Source organism: Spinacia oleracea, chromosome 3 (genome assembly GCF_020520425.1).
Source record: "Spinacia oleracea cultivar Varoflay chromosome 3, BTI_SOV_V1, whole genome shotgun sequence".
Lineage (NCBI taxonomy): Eukaryota > Viridiplantae > Streptophyta > Magnoliopsida > Caryophyllales > Amaranthaceae > Spinacia > Spinacia oleracea.
The window spans coordinates 158573796-158594502 of NC_079489.1; the positions used below are offsets into that span (position 1 = coordinate 158573796).

General features: G+C 35.8%; 2 protein-coding genes across 2 annotated transcripts; both read left to right on the plus strand.

Moving 5' to 3' along the window:
* The first annotated feature begins 2943 nt into the window (after positions 1 to 2943).
* Positions 2944 to 6949, plus strand: LOC110791622 (photosystem I assembly factor PSA3, chloroplastic). The gene is made up of 3 exons (XM_021996387.2): positions 2944 to 3388; positions 4618 to 4782; positions 6430 to 6949. Exons 1-3 carry the CDS (start codon positions 3002 to 3004, stop codon positions 6757 to 6759), a joined length of 882 nt encoding a protein of 293 aa, XP_021852079.1. The 5' UTR covers positions 2944 to 3001; the 3' UTR covers positions 6760 to 6949.
* Positions 6950 to 8526: 1577 nt separating this feature from the next.
* LOC110791621 (tubulin alpha-2 chain) lies at positions 8527 to 14400 on the plus strand. Its single transcript, XM_021996386.2, has 4 exons — positions 8527 to 8842; positions 10655 to 10889; positions 11479 to 11849; positions 13372 to 14400. The coding sequence occupies exons 1-4, from the start codon at positions 8750 to 8752 to the stop codon at positions 14026 to 14028; spliced, it is 1356 nt and encodes a 451-aa protein (XP_021852078.1). The 5' UTR covers positions 8527 to 8749; the 3' UTR covers positions 14029 to 14400.
* Positions 14401 to 20707: the final 6307 nt, after the last annotated feature.

The window sequence follows — 20707 nt, forward strand, 5'->3', positions numbered from 1 at the left end:
GATATTTCTAAATGTGTACTATGTATGTTAAAAAAATCATAAAAAGTTAATAGAGATTATTATTAAACAATACATCGAGCTGAATAAAAACAAATCTTATATGAATATATTTTGAAATGCACGAAGTATATTGAAAAAAAAATAGAAATTTTTTCTTCAATTATTAGTGTTAAAATTCCAAGCATGCCTAACATTGGAGAACTAAGGAAGTAATCCTAATTACGAGAGTATATTTTTTGAGGGAAAAGATTAGTGCATTAATTAGAAATAGAAAGGGTATCCATGAGTACGTAAGGAGAGATATCAGTAGGCGCATGATTATCCCAACATTGTTTAACCCCAAACGACATTAATCTACCCAAGGTTCCTTTCTATTTGACTTATTTTGACTGGACTTATATTATATGAACTTATCTGAACCGGTTTTATCTGAAATAAACTTATTTGTGTATGAAAATGCTTTGAAAAAAACTTAATTTTTCTGAATTTAACTGAACCTATCTGAACTTATTTTTATCTAAATAATTCAAGTCGAACAGAACACACAGAGCCTAACCACTCTATTGCCATCACTATGAACATCAGAGTATATATATATACGAAGAAGTTTGTTGTGGCATTCCAAATCGATCATTCAACTTCAAGTCATATATTCTTGTAGGATTACTACATTATTTTTTATTTTCTCCCACATAATTTTTTTTTTTAAAATAATTACAATGATGCAGATTTTGATGATGCTTTTGGTGTTAACAAGTTGTGGTTTAACCGAAACAATTGCCCAAACCCAAGCAGCTTCTCCATCACCACCATCAGACGACCCATGCAGCCTAAAGTTCGCTGAATCGGTCGTAAAGAGGCTCGCTAAAACCCCCAGTATCGTTCTGAGGGTCCCTACATCTACTAATGAGGAAAAGTGCGTAAAAAAAGCTATGCAAATGTTACATTTGCAAACCCTTTTGCGTCATGTTAATATTCCTTTAAAAGAAGCGACTGAGTCTGTTGCAGAGGTGATGAAAATGTGTCTTGAAAGCCTTGGCAGCCGTTGCGGCCTTCATTAGTTTTAACAATTCTTACGGCTCGTTTGGTAGCCGATAATAAATGATGATTAAGGAATGACTTGACAGTCGTTTTGACAGTCGTTAATTTTAACAATTCTTAAAGTAATCATCAATGTAGACAATTGACGACCCAAGATACGTTTTAGTGAACCGCATACTTCGTCCGATTTTTTTATTTATAAATGTATCATTTGCCTTTTATGATTGTTTTTCTCACTTTACATTTGATAACTTTCTACCATATTACGGAGTATATTTTATTGGTAGCCTTGTAAAACATCGGTTAATGTTGGTTTCTTTGCCTTTTGCTGGACTATGTTTGCTTAATGGATCCAATTTTTATATTTGTTGGGCTGAAACTTGATTTGTCACTGTTACCACCTATTTTAATTATTATTTTTTTTGTTTTTTTTTATGATGTATCCACTTTTTACTTTGAGATTTTTTTTTCTGATTACTTTTACTTCACTTTTTATACTCGCGCTTCTACATATTTTACTATACCTCTCTTACTTCATCTACATTTTTCTTACACTCACTCGTTAAGATTACACAATATGCGGATTAGAATAAAATAAAAAGAGGGAGTATAGTAGAAAAATAGTCAAGAAACCTGATTCGCCTATTGGTGTACACCATCTTACCCCACCAAATTATTACGGAATATAATTCGGCACTAATTACCAACAACATTACATGATTTTAGACTACATTACTAATAACATTACTCGATGTATTCAATTTATAAAGTGATTATTAAATAATTTAGGGTTTTAGACTTTTGAAAATTGTATTTATGTTGAAAAAAAATTACAACAAGGAATTGCATTTCCAATAATTAGTTCTCATGGGTGTAATGTCTTGAAAACATGATTTTCGCCTTTGAGTAAATAGTAATTTTGCGGTAATGTCGGTAATTAGTACGTGTTAATGATATTAAAATTATTTAGTTATAAAGTCTAAAATTTTCAATTGGGTATCATATTGGATGGGACTAGTATCCAATCTGGAAGTTTTGATACCTAAAATTCGGATTTCTAACTTATCGAAGTATATATAAATTTTAGCATTATTAATTATCGGGTACCTGATACGATAATGATATCGGTTCGGATATCCAACTCATGCTCTCCCTATTCACTATAAGTCTAATGTGACAAAACAAATTAAGCCTTCCCCCCTCCGTATTTTATCAAGAGCCTCAATTACTACTTCCGGCTGTATTGTTTAAGAGTCACAGTTTCATTTTTGTAACTTTTACACCCACCTCTTAATTGTTTATGGAGTATTATCTTTTACTCCCCTATGAAGCCTACTTAAATCATAAATAATTTTATTTTTGGTAACTTTTACACCCGCCCCACTTGCATTATTATTAAATCAAATTCAACTATACTTCCTTATACTTGTGCCAATCAACACGTGATTTCTAAAAAATACGCATGGAGTATTAAGTTACTTTTTCGCAAAATTTAGTACTCCCATGTAGCTAAAGATAGCAATAGGTCGAGTCGGGCTTGTGTTGAGCCCACGGGTCTAAACGGGTTGGGCTATTCAGCATCGTGCTGGCCTGGCCAAAAGCTTCAGAACATGGCCCAGGCCATGACCGTCGTGCATGAACCTGATTTTACTAATTTTAGCGTGATTTGTCGTGTCGGGTCAACTCGTGCTCTTCCCAGAAAATACGGCTCAGGCCCAATCCTCGACTTCGTGCTGGTGTCGGACCGCATTTTTTCATGCCCGTATCGGGCCTGGCTTTTCTCATGCTGGGTCGGGTCGGACATAGAGTCTGCTCGACCCATAACCATCTTTGCCGGTAGCCCCCACATATTTAGAAATAGCGGAAAAAGACAAGGGTTGCCCGTATTCCGATACGGAAGCAGTAGCACCGTATATCTGCCGATTTGGAGTAAGCTCCACCTCTCAAAAGAAGAACAGCCATGGTAGTCACTCTCTCTCCTCCCAAAATCTCAGCCAAACACTCGTACACCACCACCATCACCACCACCACCCACAACAACCGCACTTTCCATCAAATCATAAACAATTCCATAATAAACACACGAAAATTCAAAATAAATGAGAGAAACAACAACAATTTCCCAGTAATTCGAGCATATATCGAAAACAGCAACCCATTTACCAATTTCGCAAACAAAGTGATCGGTTCATTACCCATAGTTGGTCTTATTGCTAGAATTGTTAATGATGAAGGTGGGGTTGCTGGGGATATTATTGATTTTGCAGAATTTAGAAGGAGAGTTGGTAATAAGTGTTCTGTCAATGATTCTAGAGCTTTCTATGAGTTTCAAGATCGCCGTGGCCGGGTAATAATGTTTTTGTTTATCTTATACTCCCTCTATCTCAGATTTTGATTATTGATAATAGTTAGGTTAATAGTGTAATTTGAACTCGTAATGTTTATTAATAACAGTCATATTAATAGTGTAATTTGAAGTAGTAATGTTTGTTAATAGTAGTAATAGTGTAATTTGAACTAGTAATGTATAATTAAGATTTTGATTATTTTAATAGTGGGGTTGATAGTGTAATTTGAAGTAGTAATGTATAATTAATGTTTATTAATAGTAGTCGCGTTGATAGAGTAAATTAACCTAGTAATGTTTAGTGTAATTTGAACTAGTAATGTGAGTACCTAGTTTGCATTTTGGATGTTATCCTGTTTTTGTTGTAATCCCATCTGTTGGAAATTTGTTGATTAATAGTTATGTTGACGGTGTAATTTGAGCTAGTAATGTGACAATTAAATCGGGGAGAAAGGATTACCTCATTTGCATTTTGGATTACCAGGGTTATCCTGTTTTTGTTGTAATCCCATTTGTTGATTAATAGTCACGTTGACAGTGTAATTTGAACTAGTAGTGTGACAATTAGACCGTGAGAGATAGGAGTACCTCATTTGCATTCTGGATTACCATGGTTATCATGTTTTTATTATAATCCCATTTGTTGTTATATTTTCTTGGTTGGGAATTCGTTGATTTAATCACGTTGATTGTCTAATTTGAACTAGTAACGTGACAATTAAATCGGAGAGAAAGACTCATTTGCGTTTTGAATTACCCAGGTTATCCTGTTTCTATGGTAATCCCATTCGTCATTATATTCCCTCGGTTAGGAATTTGTTGATTAATAGTCACGTTGATAATGTGACAATTTGAACTGGTAATGTGACAATTAAACCAGGGAGAAAGGAGCACCTAGTTTGCATTTAGGATTACCAAGATTATCTTGTTTCTAATTGTATTCACATTTGTCCTTAGGTTGGTAATTCGTTGAGTAGTAGTCACGTTTGATAGTGTAATTTGAACGGGTTAGGTAATACTTCTTGCTAGGTAGTTGTAGTTAATTGGTCATTTTTCCTTTTTACTTCGTAATTATTTACTTCTAGAATTATGCATTTTCCCCTTAATATAAGGAGAAAAATGTGAAATGGATCACCAATGAGCATTACAATACCCTTTGGTGCAGTGCCGAAGTTCATCTAAATTTTTTTATACAATTATGGGTGGTGATTGTGGCTTGCTATTGATAGGCGGGGGAGCCATTACACGTTCTACTGTGCTGTTGGTTAGCAGCACTTGGTGCAGGTCTTCTTAAATCCGAAGAAATTCTAGAGGGAGTTGCACGCCTTCGTCTTTCAAACGATGTCGAGTTCGAAGAACAGACTTTTATTGCTAAGATGACTGAAGCAAAAGAGGCAAGTGAATACTACTACTATTAGACTACTTATTTTGTGTGTACTTGTGTTTCCTATTTGTAATTCTAAGACATTTTTCTTAACCTTGTTGTCCGTCTGAAAATAATGGTCGAAAACTTACAAACCAATTTATCAGTCCAGAATTAATAGTCACCTTTCATATGTTGTAGAGGTCTATGATAACATCTCCCAACATTGCATAACTTGAATAAAAGGGGTGGTGAGACTATAGAAATGAGTTGAGACAATGTAGAAGGCGTCGCCGTCAATGGCGGGTCTGGAACAGTTTTACGAGGGGCCCAGTAGAAAAAATTAAGCAATATACTATGTAATTTATACCATTTTACACAAATTTTATGGGGGGCGCTAACTAAAAGTACACTACAAAATTTTCCGCCCGGAAGGGTCGGGCCCACCCCATGCTTAACTAACATCCGCCACTGGTCACTGGAGTTTAATTAACCAGTCTTTTTGTAAAATCATATCTTATCCTTGGGTTTGACCGTTTGAGACAATGTGAAATAGTCATACACTATGCTAAATTTAGTGGTCAAAACTTGGTCTCTAACTCAGTATAACACAGACATCAGTTGGCCTTTGTTTCTTGAGATGCAATGAATGATTGTTGAGAAATACTGGACAGTTTGTTACTTCAGGTTCTGACAATTGTGCTTTCGTGAACTCGTTGTGCATTAATTTTCTGCTTTAGCAAAACCTAGGCATGGCAAAATTGGATGAAATTTGGCTTTTGAGAACACAAAAAAGGAAGCATCGCTCGAAAAATGTTGTTATTTTCATTTCATAGATTAGGTTACCCAACTTTGTAACTGCAAGATCACTAGGTAAGTAATGTTCAAGAATGGTGACCAATCAATGGAAAGACAAATTTTCTATGTTTTCAAAGAGGAAACTTTGCCGTTTATGATCCTTCAAGTTGCAATCTATGTCATTCCAAGTGTGTCGATGTAACAGTTTGAAATCTGGCATCTTTAAGTTTCTAGGAGTCTGAAACATGAGGCATTGAGATGAATTGCAATGTCCAATAGGGGATTATCAGTTTATTCCTGTTTGAATCTTTTCGAACGTTTTATATGTGAACGTTTTCAAATGCTTTCAAAAGGAAACTTGGTTGAGTAAAACAATCTATGACCACCCATTTATGTAAGTGTACTTTTTTTTTTTTTGGGTTTAGAAAGAGCCACAAAGGGCAAGCCGGCAAATGGTGTAGTCTGAATTCGATCCCAGGTCTTGTCTTGTGTACTACCCCTCAGTTTCCACTTTTTGGTTTTTGATTTTACAAGCCATATGACTTATATTAAATCATGAACTAAAAAATAATCATACTTGTAGTAATCATGCTGAAAACTAATAACAAAAAACTGAAAACTACCTTTTTTGTAGTTTTGTAAAAAAACAGAAATTGAAAACAAAAAACGATACCGAACGGGCCCATAGTTGGCATCCACAGGTTTACAAGTTGATACTCCGTACAAATTTCTAGTGATTATAGAGATAGATTTGAACCTAACTTGGAGATTGGTATCATAGGAAGTTGAAAATTCAATTTTAATTTAATGTTCTTGTAAAATACTTGTAGTATGCACTTGAAATTTGATGCATTTGCACTTGCCATTGACACTGTATCAGAGAAGAGCTAAACTGAATGCTGCAACACCCAAAATCCCAATGGAATTACGAGCTGAGAAAGCTCTCGATGCTATATACGTTTGTTGCTTTGACAAGGATTTGATCGAAGAAGAAGATGAAAAATTACTAGTCACGATTCTTAGAGCGGTGTTCCCTAATGTTCAACAACCGGAGGTTGAAAGAATCATCAAAGATAAAGCGAAAAAAGTTGCAGAAGGCGGTGAGGATGAAGACTTTCCTGTAGAGCCTAAACCATTGACTAAGGAAGCGGTACAGTTACAGATGAAGGATCTCCGGTTCCTGCAGCAGAACAGCATCGATGGTAGTTGAACAGAACAGAACAGAACAGTAAGAGTTGATTAGAGACCACCCCTTTTGTTGTATGTATGTAATGTGTACTCTTTGATCTGCTTTGTTTGTTGCCAGTGAAGCTGTGAAGGCAGTGATTGTCTGAATTAGAGCTGATTTGTAATGTTCTTGGGGAAAAAGAATGTATGAAAGAGAAGAGTTGAGAATGAGACATGAATGGTAGAGCAGATCATCTCGAGCCCGACCCGAAAAATAACAGGGTATGGGCAGAATTTTAGACCGTTTGTTGGGCCTGGCCCGACCCAATTTACAACCTTTTTGGCGGGGTTCTCGACAACTCAAAGCTAAAATTTTAGTTACTACGGAGTAATAAATTAGCCTGGCCCAGTTGATCATGTCGAACCCTGGAAAATAACAAGTTTTGGACAACTTTTAGCCGTTTGTTTGACCTGGTCCGGCCCGACCGATTTTAAATGTTTTGAATGGGTTTTGGGCAGCTCAAAATTTGGGATTTTAGTTATAAAATTGGACCGGCCCGAATTGCCCAAAATCTGCTATTTTTGGCTTGAAATAGCGGGGTTTAGGTACAAATAATCGGCCCGAAGCTTTGGTTAGCCCGACCCAACCGGACATAATAAGCAGAATTTGTTGGTAATGGTCCGGTCTAAACCCGCCCGGCCTGCCTTTTGATTAGTTTTAGTGTAGAAATAAATTGCAAGCATATTTAACCCATTTTCTTCTGAGTCTTTTTCTAGTCAGATGTCATTTTGAATCACAAATTGATATGCAGTCATCTCCCCTTTGCTCTTTCTGGCATAGCAAATTGGAGTGTTGAAGCATCAATAGTACAAAATAAGAACTATGGATGAACTTGTTTAGAAACATCACAAAGATCATTTGTGTTGATTTTTTTTTTTTACACTCATTCACCGTTTTACTAAGCATAAAGTAAATAACTTACTACCTCCTCTATGGACGCGACTGATATGCTTGTTTGACAAAATTCATTATTGTGTTAGCGCAGGTTGTGTCATTAAAGATTAAATTATTTCATTGCCATGAAAACTTAAGTTGCAATCATAATCATTTTCTATCAAATCAATACGTTCTAATCAGGTCTTATAAGATGAAGAGATTGCACCCCAAAGCCCAATTAAGAATAGCGGGTTTATGCATGAAATATTGGACCAAAAGTTAGCATGACATGAGACCTTGACACTGACCTCGTATCATCCCCTCCAATTTAGAATAGGTATATCCGAATATAGCTATGTAGTCGTAGTCTCTATTGGGTCCATTTTTATTTGTCGTTGCATATTTAGTGTTTACTACTCTATTTGTATTTTCAAGTTGAGTACAATTACCGCCGACACCTACACCTCTATTCTACAAGGGAATTAAATAATATTTTTGGTTGATTTTTTTGGTGACCAACTATGGAATACTTATACAGTTATACCCCTACACTGTTTAACAACTTGAGTATCTTTTGTGCATGCGACATCCGAATGTTTAACAATTCGTCTGCAAATTACGAAGAATTTACTACAACTAGTCTTCGTATTATTTAATGAACGTTTAACAATTCGTCCGCGGATTACAAAAGATTAGATACAAAGACTTTGAATCGTTATTCAAATCAAGTCAAATCAAAACTCAGAAGCGTCAAAATACGAGATATGCCACCTAAGTACATTTTTATTTTTATTTTTATTTTTTGTTCAAAATTTAAAATTTGACATTGACAGTTCACTAGAATCGCTTCACCGCAAAGCAAGGCGGCAAAGAAAACCCCCCCACATTTCTGCCCACTATATAAATAACCTCCACCTCCTCACCCTCCCACATTCGCAAAATCCCCCTTTTGCTTCGCTAATTTCTCTTCCCTGCTCTTCGAAGAAGGCGTCTTCATAAACGCCTTCGATTTCTTCTTCACCTTCTCCATTTTTGTTCCTTCTTTCTCTCTCCTCTTTCTACACTTTTTTGATCGTGTTAGTTAGGTCTAGCCAAAATGAGGGAGTGCATTTCAATCCATATCGGTCAGGCTGGTATTCAGGTCGGAAATTCTTGCTGGGAGCTTTACTGTCTTGAGCACGGTATTCAGGTATATCTCTCTCTCTTCTTCTCACACTCTCGATCTCGATCTATTGCTGTTGATTTCATCTTGTTTCTGTGAATATTTGGCATGATCCTGTGTTAAATTCGTCGAATATATATGAAATTTTGATCTGTGTTGTTAGCTTGTTTTTAATTCGTTGAATTTGTAATTTGTTGCCTGATTTTAGCAAATTAAGAGCTATAGTGTTTGAATTTTTGTTGTTTGATCTACGGTTATCTGAAGGATTCATCTGGTTGATGTTGATTTCATTTTGCTTTTCTGTGAATATTCTGGCATGATGCTGTGTTAAATTGGTTGAATATATATGAAATTTTGATCTGTGTTGTTAGCATGTTTTTAATTCGTTGAATTTGTGATTTGTTGCCTGATTTCAACAAATGAAGAGCTATAATGTTTGAATTTTTGTTGATTTCATCTTGTTTTGCTTTCAATATTTGGAATGATGCTGTGTTAAATTCGTTGAATATATATGAGCTTTTGATCTGTGTTGTTAGCTTGTTTTTAATTCGTTAAATTTGTAATTAGTGGCCTGGTTTTAGTAAATTAAGAGCTATACTGTTTGATTTTTTGTTGGTTGATCTACGGTTAACTGACGGATTCATTTGTGTTTGTTGATCAATTGTTTCTGTGAATATTTGGCATGATGCTGTGTTAAATTCGTTGAATATATATGAACTTTTGAACTGTGCTGTTAGCTTGTTTTTAATTCGTTGGATTTGTAATTTGTCTCCTGATTTTAGTAAATTAAGAGCTATACTGGTTGATTTTTTGTTGTTTGATCTACGGTTAACTGATGGACTCAGTTGTGTTTGTTGATCGATTGTTTCTGTTGATTTCATCTCGTTTTCTGTGAATATTTGGCATGATGCTGTGTTAAATTCGTTGAATATGAACCTTTGATCTATGCTGTTGACTTGTTTAAACTCATTGAATTTGTAATTTGTTGCCTGATTTTAGCAAATTAATATCTGTGCTGTTTGAATTTTTGTTGTTTGATCTACGGTTAACTGACTGATTCATTTGTGTTTTAGAGGTTGATTTAGAGTTAGGCGCTGCCTGTAGTCTGTTGGATTAAAGTGTGCTTTCTTAGATGATAGCTTTCTCTTTGAATTTGATAATAATCACGATAATTAGTCTTTCTGAAATGATTTTCTTTAATTTTAGTACTTATAAGTTGAAATAAATCATGTGATGATACTTTTTTGAGTTAATTGATGCATTGTTAGCCAGAAAATGGAAATGGTGAATGCTTGATGAACATATTCTAACTCTTTATGTATTGAAATTTTTTAGGATTTTCTGATGACAAAGCTTTGTAATGATTAGAAAATTAATGATTGATTTGATTTAGTATACTCCATATTATTGTATGTTCGTCTTATTTTCTGTAGACGTTTAATTTTTTCGTTGATGGAGAATTTATCATATAGTATTTGTGAGGAGTGTGGAGTCTGGGATTATTCTACAAGTTGTATTTACTTGTTTTAATGATGTTAATCGTCCGGTCCTTTGTGATATTTCCGTCAATTTCGTTGCTTCATTTGATATATTTCCATGATCTTAATAGCAAGATCTGATGTGATAGCTCTGGTAGTTTGGTGAACTCTGTTTCTCAATTTATACTTTCATCGTTTTGATTGAATTTTGTGGAAAATATATGTTGTGTTTGCTAAACATTGTCCCGGATTTGTGTCTTTATTAGTAATCTTAAGCAATAGCATCAGCATGTCTTATGTTTGTTATTACAGTTTAATGGATGATGATGCTAATTTGTTCCACTTTTTTGCAATGAGATAGGCTGATGGCCAGATGCCAAGTGACGTAACTGTTGGAGGAGGAGATGATGCGTTCAACACCTTTTTCAGCGAAACCGGTGCTGGAAAACATGTCCCCCGTGCTGTGTTTGTTGATCTCGAGCCCACTGTCATTGACGAGGTGAGAACTGGAACTTACCGTCAGCTTTTTCACCCTGAGCAGCTCATCAGTGGAAAGGAGGATGCTGCCAACAACTTTGCCCGTGGTCATTACACCAGTAAGTACTGCTGTTATTTGAACCTCTTTTATTACGTTGGCTCCATTTGTAGCGTGTAAAACGATTACGTACATGGAAAACGATTTAACCCTTCTAATTGTTTTACGTTGTTTAGTTTGGCAAGGAAAGAGAACAATTTTTCATAAGTCCCTTACCTCCCTCTTTCATTTGAAAGGGAGGGAAATTATTTTTCTACATTTCCTCCTTACCTCCCTCTTTCTTACCCTCAGGCTCTGCTAGGGTGTCACAAAGGGCTATCTAAATGAATACTTTTCTGACAATAAGCTCCAATTGGCAATTGCATCATAGAAATTACAAATGAAAAAGGGTTCTTTCATAGACTTAAAATTAGTATTCATCAATTCTTTCATTTTGATTAATTTGATACGTTTTGTGATTTCATGATTCAATAGTCCAGGTCCCACTTACTTTGTCATTTGTTAATTTCGAATCTTTCCATTCCAACAATTTTTCTAAAATAATAGAAAATATTATATTATATAGTTGCTAATTCGAGAAACGACTTATCTTATCATCATAACAAATATTATAGTTCAACTTTCTAATTACTTTGTTGTTAAATTTACAGTTGGTAAGGAGATTGTCGACCTCTGCTTGGACCGTATCCGCAAGCTAGCTGATAACTGTACCGGGCTACAAGGTTTCCTTGTCTTCAACGCTGTCGGTGGTGGAACCGGTTCTGGTCTCGGATCCCTCCTCTTGGAACGTCTCTCTGTTGATTACGGAAAGAAATCCAAGTTGGGTTTCACCATATACCCGTCTCCTCAGATCTCAACTTCGGTTGTTGAGCCTTACAACAGTGTCCTCTCAACCCACTCTCTTTTGGAGCACACTGATGTTGCGGTTCTCCTTGACAATGAGGCCATCTATGACATCTGCAGGCGCTCACTTGATATTGAGCGGCCCACGTACACCAACCTTAACCGTCTGATTTCTCAGGTATGTTGCTAATCTTCTGTTTATATTTTTTGGCCATATAATCTTCTGAATTTCAGCACATCTTCGTATATTATACTCCAAAAAAGCACATTTGTTTTTTCCCTACAAAACTTCACATGTTTTTTTTAATTCAATGTTCTTTTTATAAGCAGAGTTGTACAATAATTTCTTCTTGGAAATAAGTCAAATAACAAAGATTTTAAAATACTTTTTGTGGGGGTAAATTACGAAGTGACCATATAAATTTTATTGCAACTAAATGCTGCTTCCTTTTAATGTTTGCATTGGAAATCAAAATTCTATAGACCCGTGTCAATATCATTTTCTGTTTTTTTATTTTGAGTTTTATGTTTTCTACATAATTAATAACAAAATATGCAAATTACAAAAAATAGTTTCTAGTTTTTTGTTATCAGTTTTCACAATCAAACATGCTTAACATAGGTATGAATTCTTTTTTAAATATTCATTTAAATCATATTAGTATATGCCCGTGCTAATAACTATAAATTTTAGGTGCACGGGATAAATATAAATTTTAGGTGCCTCTGGTTTTCCTAATGGTGTATATAGGTATCCGTATAATTAAATATAGGTATCTGTAATAGGTATGAACTAATTTTTGGTCAACCATGCATGTAATCCCATCCAAGTTTTCTTATACATAAGCATGACAAATACTACTTACTCAATACATTTTTGAGGTAACTAGTGGACGGGGCGCGCGTTGCGCGCGGTTTGCTCCGGAATAATTAAATTGATATGTAACTTTATTCTAATGCTCTATATATATTTGTACTAATGATACGTAGAGTGACAAGTTGTACCGACTTTGATTTAATGCTTACTTCACAATATCATAGCTTAGGAATAACTAATTTGATATCAACTTTGTTCTAATGCTCTACATTTATTGTACTAATGATATGTAGAAGGACAAGTTGTACCGGCTTTGATTTAATTCTTACCTCACAATATATGCTATGTCGTTTGTCTGCTATGTTATTAAATTTTTTACCTCTCGAAGTCGATGACAGTTTCATGGATATGCCGAACAACTTCTTGTTGATATGTTTAATCCTATTTCAGATGTCCGGTAATGGGAGAAATTTAATAATAATAAGAATAAAATTTTAATTTTAATGGATATCATTAAATTAAAAAGTAAAATGAAATTTAGTGTTGAGTTACTGTTCATAAGACCCACTTTTTAAGGGTTAAAGATTGTCAATGGTGTATGATTTGGTGTAAATTGGTTTAAAATTTGGGGTTCTTTTTTAATTTGTAGAATATAAATTTGTCATGTTTCCCTTTTTAATTTGTCATGTTTCCTAATATAACTGGTTAATTGAGGGATTGGGGTTTGAAGCTCTCTCGTTCCCCATCACTCTGCTTAATAAACTAATTGTTTACAAAAAAATTAATGAATACTTGCGTTGCACGGGAGTTAAGTACGGTGTAGTATATTCTGATAAAGAGAACATTACTGTTTTTATTGACATCCTGTTTTCCTGACTCTCAGGTTATCTCATCCTTAACTGCCTCGTTAAGGTTCGACGGCGCCTTAAACGTAGACGTCAACGAGTTCCAAACCAATCTCGTCCCGTACCCGAGGATCCACTTCATGCTTTCCTCCTACGCCCCGGTCATATCCGCCGAGAAAGCGTACCACGAGCAACTCTCCGTTGCCGAGATCACCACCAGCGCCTTCGAGCCGTCATCCATGATGGCAAAGTGCGACCCGCGTCACGGTAAGTACATGGCTTGCTGTCTCATGTACCGTGGTGACGTGGTCCCCAAAGACGTCAACGCAGCGGTAGCCACCATCAAGACCAAGCGTACCATCCAGTTTGTTGATTGGTGCCCGACCGGTTTCAAGTGCGGTATCAATTACCAGCCGCCAAGCGTGGTCCCCGGTGGTGATCTTGCGAAGGTTCAGAGGGCGGTTTGTATGATATCCAACTCTACGAGTGTTGCTGAGGTGTTTTCGAGGATTGACCATAAGTTTGACCTCATGTATGCGAAGAGGGCGTTTGTTCACTGGTACGTGGGTGAGGGTATGGAGGAAGGGGAGTTCTCTGAGGCTAGGGAGGATCTTGCTGCTCTTGAGAAGGATTACGAAGAGGTTGGCGCTGAGGGTGCTGAAGATGATGAGGATGACGACGAGGGTGAGTACTAGACATGTTCAACGGGTCGGTCCTGGTTGGGCTGGATCGGGTTTGGCTGTATTGTAATATTTTAATGGCTCGGGCTGAAACATATGTAGCCTAGTTTTGGCCCTAGCCCTTTTTCTCTAAGTATAAACCACTCTTATTTCATCCTTATTGATAAAAGTAACTAAAACTCTAGTTTTGAGTTGCCTAAACCCCGCCAAAGGAATTAAAATTGGGCCTAAATTGTTTGCCGGAAACCCCATATTTCCCGGGTCATGTCGGGCCAACATGGTGGGGTTAAAATGATTAAAATGTAAATTGTTTGCCTAAACTGGGTCGCGTCGGGCAGCATTGTACTACGGAGTAGTTTTTAATGGAAGGAGTATATATACTTTGCATATTGATACTATTTCCTCTATTTTTTTTAAATGACACAATTATTTAGGCACGTTTGTCAATGTACAATTTCAAACATTAATATCTTTTATTATGGATAAGAAAAAAATATAAAAAGTTGATATTTAAAAAATATTTATTGAGACGAATCTAATAAGATCCCACACGAATATATTTTTTCTTACGTATAAATCACAAAATGAAGTCAAAAGAGATTGTGTAATTTGTGTCAAAAGTACAATTGTGTCATGTAATTGAGAACAGAGGAAGTACTTCGTATTAAAGTTTCTGTAATAGTAGTAGGGAAGTTGTGATTCAATTGGAAGATGATGTTATTGCGTGTTAAATTTATTGGTGTGTTAATGTGCTTAGCCACCTATTATAGGTCATATAGAGCAATGTGAAAAAGAAGACTCGTTTTGGTTCCTAAACCATAGGCCAAAATGATGTGATGGCTCAATTAGCGTTTGAGTGAGTGGGTGATCTTTTGAAAGAAAGTAGAATTTTTTTTCATAAGGAAATAGAAACTAGGTGTTTTTTTTCACAAAGAAATGATGCATGATTTCAATTTGTCTCCCAAAAACAGTTGTGACAAGATACTGACTTGAACTTCGGAATATCCTTCTCCATGTTAGCAATTATGTTGGAAATCGCTCAAGGGGACCTTTCACTCCCAACTTGATAGCGTTGATGACGCAAATAATGTTGCTTTCAAACAATGAGGTGTTTAACCCCCGGAAATAACGCTTATTTGATACCTTCTCGAAGTGTCAAAGCTTCCGCTAACAAGATTTTCGAATTGGATCTTTTGAATTTGGTGTCCACAAGATTAAGGGGGCGTTTGGTTGGGGGTCTTCAGGAAAGGGAAGGGGAATCAACACCTCCCATTCCCTTTGTTGTTGTTTGTTTGTCCATTTCAATCATTCCCCCATTTCCTCTACCATGATTCCCTTACCCCGAAAATCCTCTTCAACTCTTCTTCCTTGACCAACGTTGACCAACTATACATCACACCACCACCCAACTCCAACACCACAACCATCACCCTTGCAACCACCACCACCTGCAACCACCCCTAAACCAACCACCACCACCCGAAACAAATCACTACCACCCTTAACAACTCCGAAATAAATCACCACCACCCACAACACCTCGAAATCACCAAAAACAAAGATCAGTTAAGGAACAACATAACGACGACAAGAGGAGGGAGAAGGAGACAAAGGAGATCGAAGGATAACGGCGGAAGGACGAAGGGAGAAGGCGAGGAAGGAGAGAGAAGAAAAGGAACGGCGGCAAGAGGAGGGGGAAGGAGAGGAAGGAGAGATAAGAAAAGGAACGACGACAAGGGGAGGGAGAAGCAGAGAAAGGAGAGCGAAGGGCGGCGGTGGGAGGAGAAGCAGTTCCGGCGGTGGGGGAGGAGAGGAAGGAAAGGAACGACCGCAGGAGGAGGGAGAGAGGGAGGATACAGCGGCGGGAGGAGTTGGAGGCGTCGGCGGCGGTGGGAGGAGAAGAAGTTCCGGCGGTGAGGGGAGGAGGGAGGAGAGGAGGAAGGAGAGGAAGGAGGGAGAAGGGTAGGGAATGAAAATATCACCAAACAACCTACCAAATCAAAGGGATTTTCATTCCTTTCTCCCTCTTTCCCTTTGTTGGTTCCATTCCCTTTACCCTGTTCGAACCAAACTCCCCCTAAGGGTACCAAGATGAACTATAACAAGAAAACCCAAAGCCAATAAAAATATCAAGAGAAATTAGATGATATACCCAATCTAAATATATAATCGTATGTGCTAACCCAAGATTTTGATCATTTATATCTCTAATTATATTATTTTTAAAATAATAAAAAGTTGGTACGTTAGAAAACCGAAAGTCATACAACTATAGATGTGTTGTACTACGTATGTTTTAAATTGAGGCTTACTATTTACCGCCTCATATTAATCAAAATCGCTCTATTTATTTACCCATATATCCTCCTATATGTACCTTCCTCATTTATCTCATTTCACCTCTAAGTCTCTAACCTTCTCACAACATTTCAGACCACCACCACCTCGGCCGCCATCTTCGGCCACCGCATATTGTTACATGGATAGAACCTCAACGACTTCACAAGAGGTACTTTTTTGTTGTCCGGAAAAATATTCACTAACTTATTCATTTTAAGCTTGTATCATGATACAAACTAATAAATTTTACGGATTTTTCATGAAATACCCCCAAATTTTGACGGAATTCACCAAATCCCCCTCGACTTTCAGAAATTCATAAAATACCCCTAGTTCAATACTTAATACACGAGGTACCCCTATTTCAAAAGTTAATACACCAAATATAATTAATGACGTCATCAACCCCATAATTAACCACTTAATGTGTAATTAACCCACTAATCCCTCATTAACACCCCTAATCAACCCACCCACTAACAAAACACATTAACCCATCCATTAAGCCACTAATCCACCCATTTGTTTTTCTTTTCTCTCTCCCCTTCCTTCTTCCATTAACTCTCCATACCTCTTCCCCTTCATTCTTCCATTAACCCCCAAAAATCGAGCAACCTACATCGCAGATTCCTCTACAACCACGCCCACTGTTTCATTTCTTCTCTCTCCTCCTTCTGCCACCGCAACAACTACCACCACTGCCGCTGCTATTAAATACCCCTTAAAAATCAAGCAACCCAGATTCACGAATTAATTAATGATTTTATTGAAATCCAAAAATCAAATTGAAGGCAAAATCAAGAATCTCGATCAATTTCTCTAAGGTTTTTCTTCGTTTTTCTCTGAATCTCTTCAATTTTCTCTTCAATTTTCGGGCAACTCACCATAAGCCTTGAGCAACCTAGCTTCATCTGGCATGTACTTAAGTATCACATCTGCCTTGTCATCCTAAACACACCATTTAAAAAAAAAAAAAAGGAGTTTAGTCTCAACTGCACGAACAAGTAATCCAATCTCATTTACTCAATCACTGATTGATTGATTACAGCAAAGCGAGACTTGGGCTAAATACCCAAGAACAAACATGAAACAATATACTCCAAAATTTAACATCAGGAATTGGGTTAAGTACTCATTAGTTTGTGATTGATTTGATTAACGTCGTCAATAAAAAGCATTTAAACAATCCAATTGACTATGAATTATCACAAAAAAAAAACTGCTAATTTCGTGTTTAAATAGCAAAAGCTTTCGTCTTTGGTAGTTTATGGGAGGGGATACGAAAGAACAGGGAGAAGGAAAGAAGGAGTGAGGGGAAAATCAAATTCCGACGATTTGGTAGTGTATGGGATTTTGGAGAGGTGATTTGGGCGTTTCTGGGTTGCAGGTTCGACAAAGACGAAGGACAGTAGCAGCAAGGTAACTTCCATGGAGGGAAGAGAAGAAGGAAGGGGGTGAGAGAAAAGAAAAAGTAATTAGGGGAAAAATGGTTTAATGGGTGGGTTAATTGGGTTAATTAGGGTTGATGATGTCATAAGGGTATCTCGTGTATTAAGTATTGAACTAGGGGTGTTTTATGAAATTCTGAAAGTCGAGGGGCATTTGGTGAATTTCGTCAAAATTCGGGGGTATTTCATGAAAAATCCGTAAATTTTAAGCTTTAAAATGTACGACCCGTGACTTTAAAATTCACTACGTACGTTAAAGTCACCACCAATGGTGCTCACAATAGTTGCACAAACTTTTCAGAAAGGCCGATCTACGATAATTTATTGTGTGGCGGCTATAAGAGGAACGTTATCCACATTTGTTCTGTTCGTAAAGTTACCCTTATTGATTTTATTAGTTTCCTTTATTGTAGTTATAAGTTCCCTTAGCTCAAATGGTAGAGCAACATACAATATTGTACAGATGTGAGTTCAAGCCCCACAATCCTACTACCTATATTACACTTGTGTATTGGTGTATTATCATTGTTGGTGTTGTATTGGTCATAGCTATAACTTGTAACAAGCATATCACTCTTGATTATGGTTACTTCATTGTTTATTGTTAGGGTCACTTTTTAATTGGTTAGGGTCACATTTATCATTGAGTAAGGTAACTTTAGTCCTTGAATAAGGTCACTTATATTTTCGATGGGATCACTTTTATGTTTGGTATGGATCACTTTTTACCTTGAATGAGTTATATTTTTTATTTTTTATGCGCTAGGTTGGATGTACAATAAAATACTATAGATCGAGAACACACAAAAGTTTTTGCAATAGTTGTATTCAATGATACGGGTGATTAGAACGCGACAATGCTTTGGTATTTATTATGAGTACTAATTCATCATCAATTTGACTATTTTAGTACGATGATAATGGCTAATCATTATCATATCACGATTATTTTATATAATAATCGGATTGAATTTGTTTTGTTAATCAATTTGAGGACAACCGATGGATCCAACAACACGTATATCACGTTGCCATTTTACTAGTGAATCTAGTGATGCATTTTTAAAAAACTTTTATAATGCTCGCTCCATTCCAGATTAGTTGTTACATTTCTTTTTTCGTTTGTCTTAGGTTAGTTGTTACACTTCTAAATTAGGAATGATTCCATAATTATTATATTGTCTCTCTCTTCTCACTAAATTTTTATTTGTTCCCACATCTTCTCTCATTCAATTAAAAAAATACCTCATTAACTCCTATCACATCTACTTTTTCAATAAAATAATAATTGATAACCAAACAACCACTTATCACCTAAAACTTTGTGCAAAGGTAAATGTAACGTCTATTTTGGGACGGAGGAATGTATTACGAGTGACTATTTGTTCTTTCCATTATGAATTTGAGAACCACTTAAGACATAGTATACTTAGTGTCGGGTCGGGTTTTTTCGTATCGGGTAGGGTCTCAGCCCGGACCACAGTCAGCTTTACTCCCTGCGACCTTTTTTGTCCTATACTTTTGACATTATGACGCGATTAATCAAATATTTAATGTGAACAAATGTTTCCATTTTACCTTAAACAATATACAGTAAATCATACTCCATATTTATTAATACTAATATTTTCACTTGTATCCAAAATATGATCCCATTAAAGAAAATTATTGTGAGCACCACTCTTATAAAATATACTCACCCGTCCCATAATTTGAGAACAATAATGGCTAATAATTGTCAAATCACGCCTTTTTTTTAACAGATGAATTTGTTTTATTAATCAATTTGAGGACAACAGACAGTGGACAGATCCAACAACACCCACGTATACTACGTATCACGTTGCACTTTTACTAGTGAATATAGTGATGAATTTTTTATTTTATTTTTTTATACTCCCTCTATCCCTTAATACTCGCATCGTTTTGACTTTTTGCACTATTCACATAATTCACTTTAATCTTATTTTATTTATAGTATATGAAAATAAATATTAGTATATAATATATTGTTGGCTTCATCATAATACATATTTTCAAAATTTTAATATTTTATAAGTTTTTATAATATGTAATTAAAGATATTGGTGGTCAAAGAAATGCATTGGCAAGCGTGTCTAGTCAAAACGGTGCGAGTATTAAGGGACGGAGGGAGTAATAATTAGTATGTAGCTCGGACAATGTCCCGATTGTTACATCGGACAGTTAAAATTCAAGATTTTTCTTTAAGTTAATGTTTGACAAATTACATGTGGTTCAAAAAGTGTATAAGTTTCATTAAGTTCATAAAACTACGGTTTTGGATCCTCTAGAGTTCTAAAATAACTCTACAGTGTAGAGTTTGAGCATATCAACCATTGAATGAAAAATCAATGGTTCATGTATTATCTTCCAAAATTCCCCCTAATTTTTCTCATTAATATGAGCCATTGATTTTAAAATGTATGGTTTAGATACAACTCTACATTGTAGAGTTTTATTAAAACTCTAGAGGATCCGGACTCATAAACTACATAATCACACTACGACGTCATTTATCATATCAAATAATTTTTGAATTAGATCATTTTACAATATGTTTAATTTATTTTCTAGTGGAACTAAGTGGTTCAAATTACCATACACCAAATTAGATACATGCAGAACATTTCCATAGTTGATGGTTATGAAACTAATGATAACATGTCAATTTATGGTTGTCCTAAAGCTTTAGTTTTTTGTATTTCGAAACGGTGCATAGAATAAAAAGTCATATAAAACTTTAGTTATTTTAAACTTCATTACCTGTATTTATAAATTAATATGGACAGATAATCCATAATTAATGGTTGATTGAGATGACCGTGGTTGTATCTTCCACACTTAAAGGTCAAGTGTTCGAACATCTTTGTATTATTTAGTAAGTG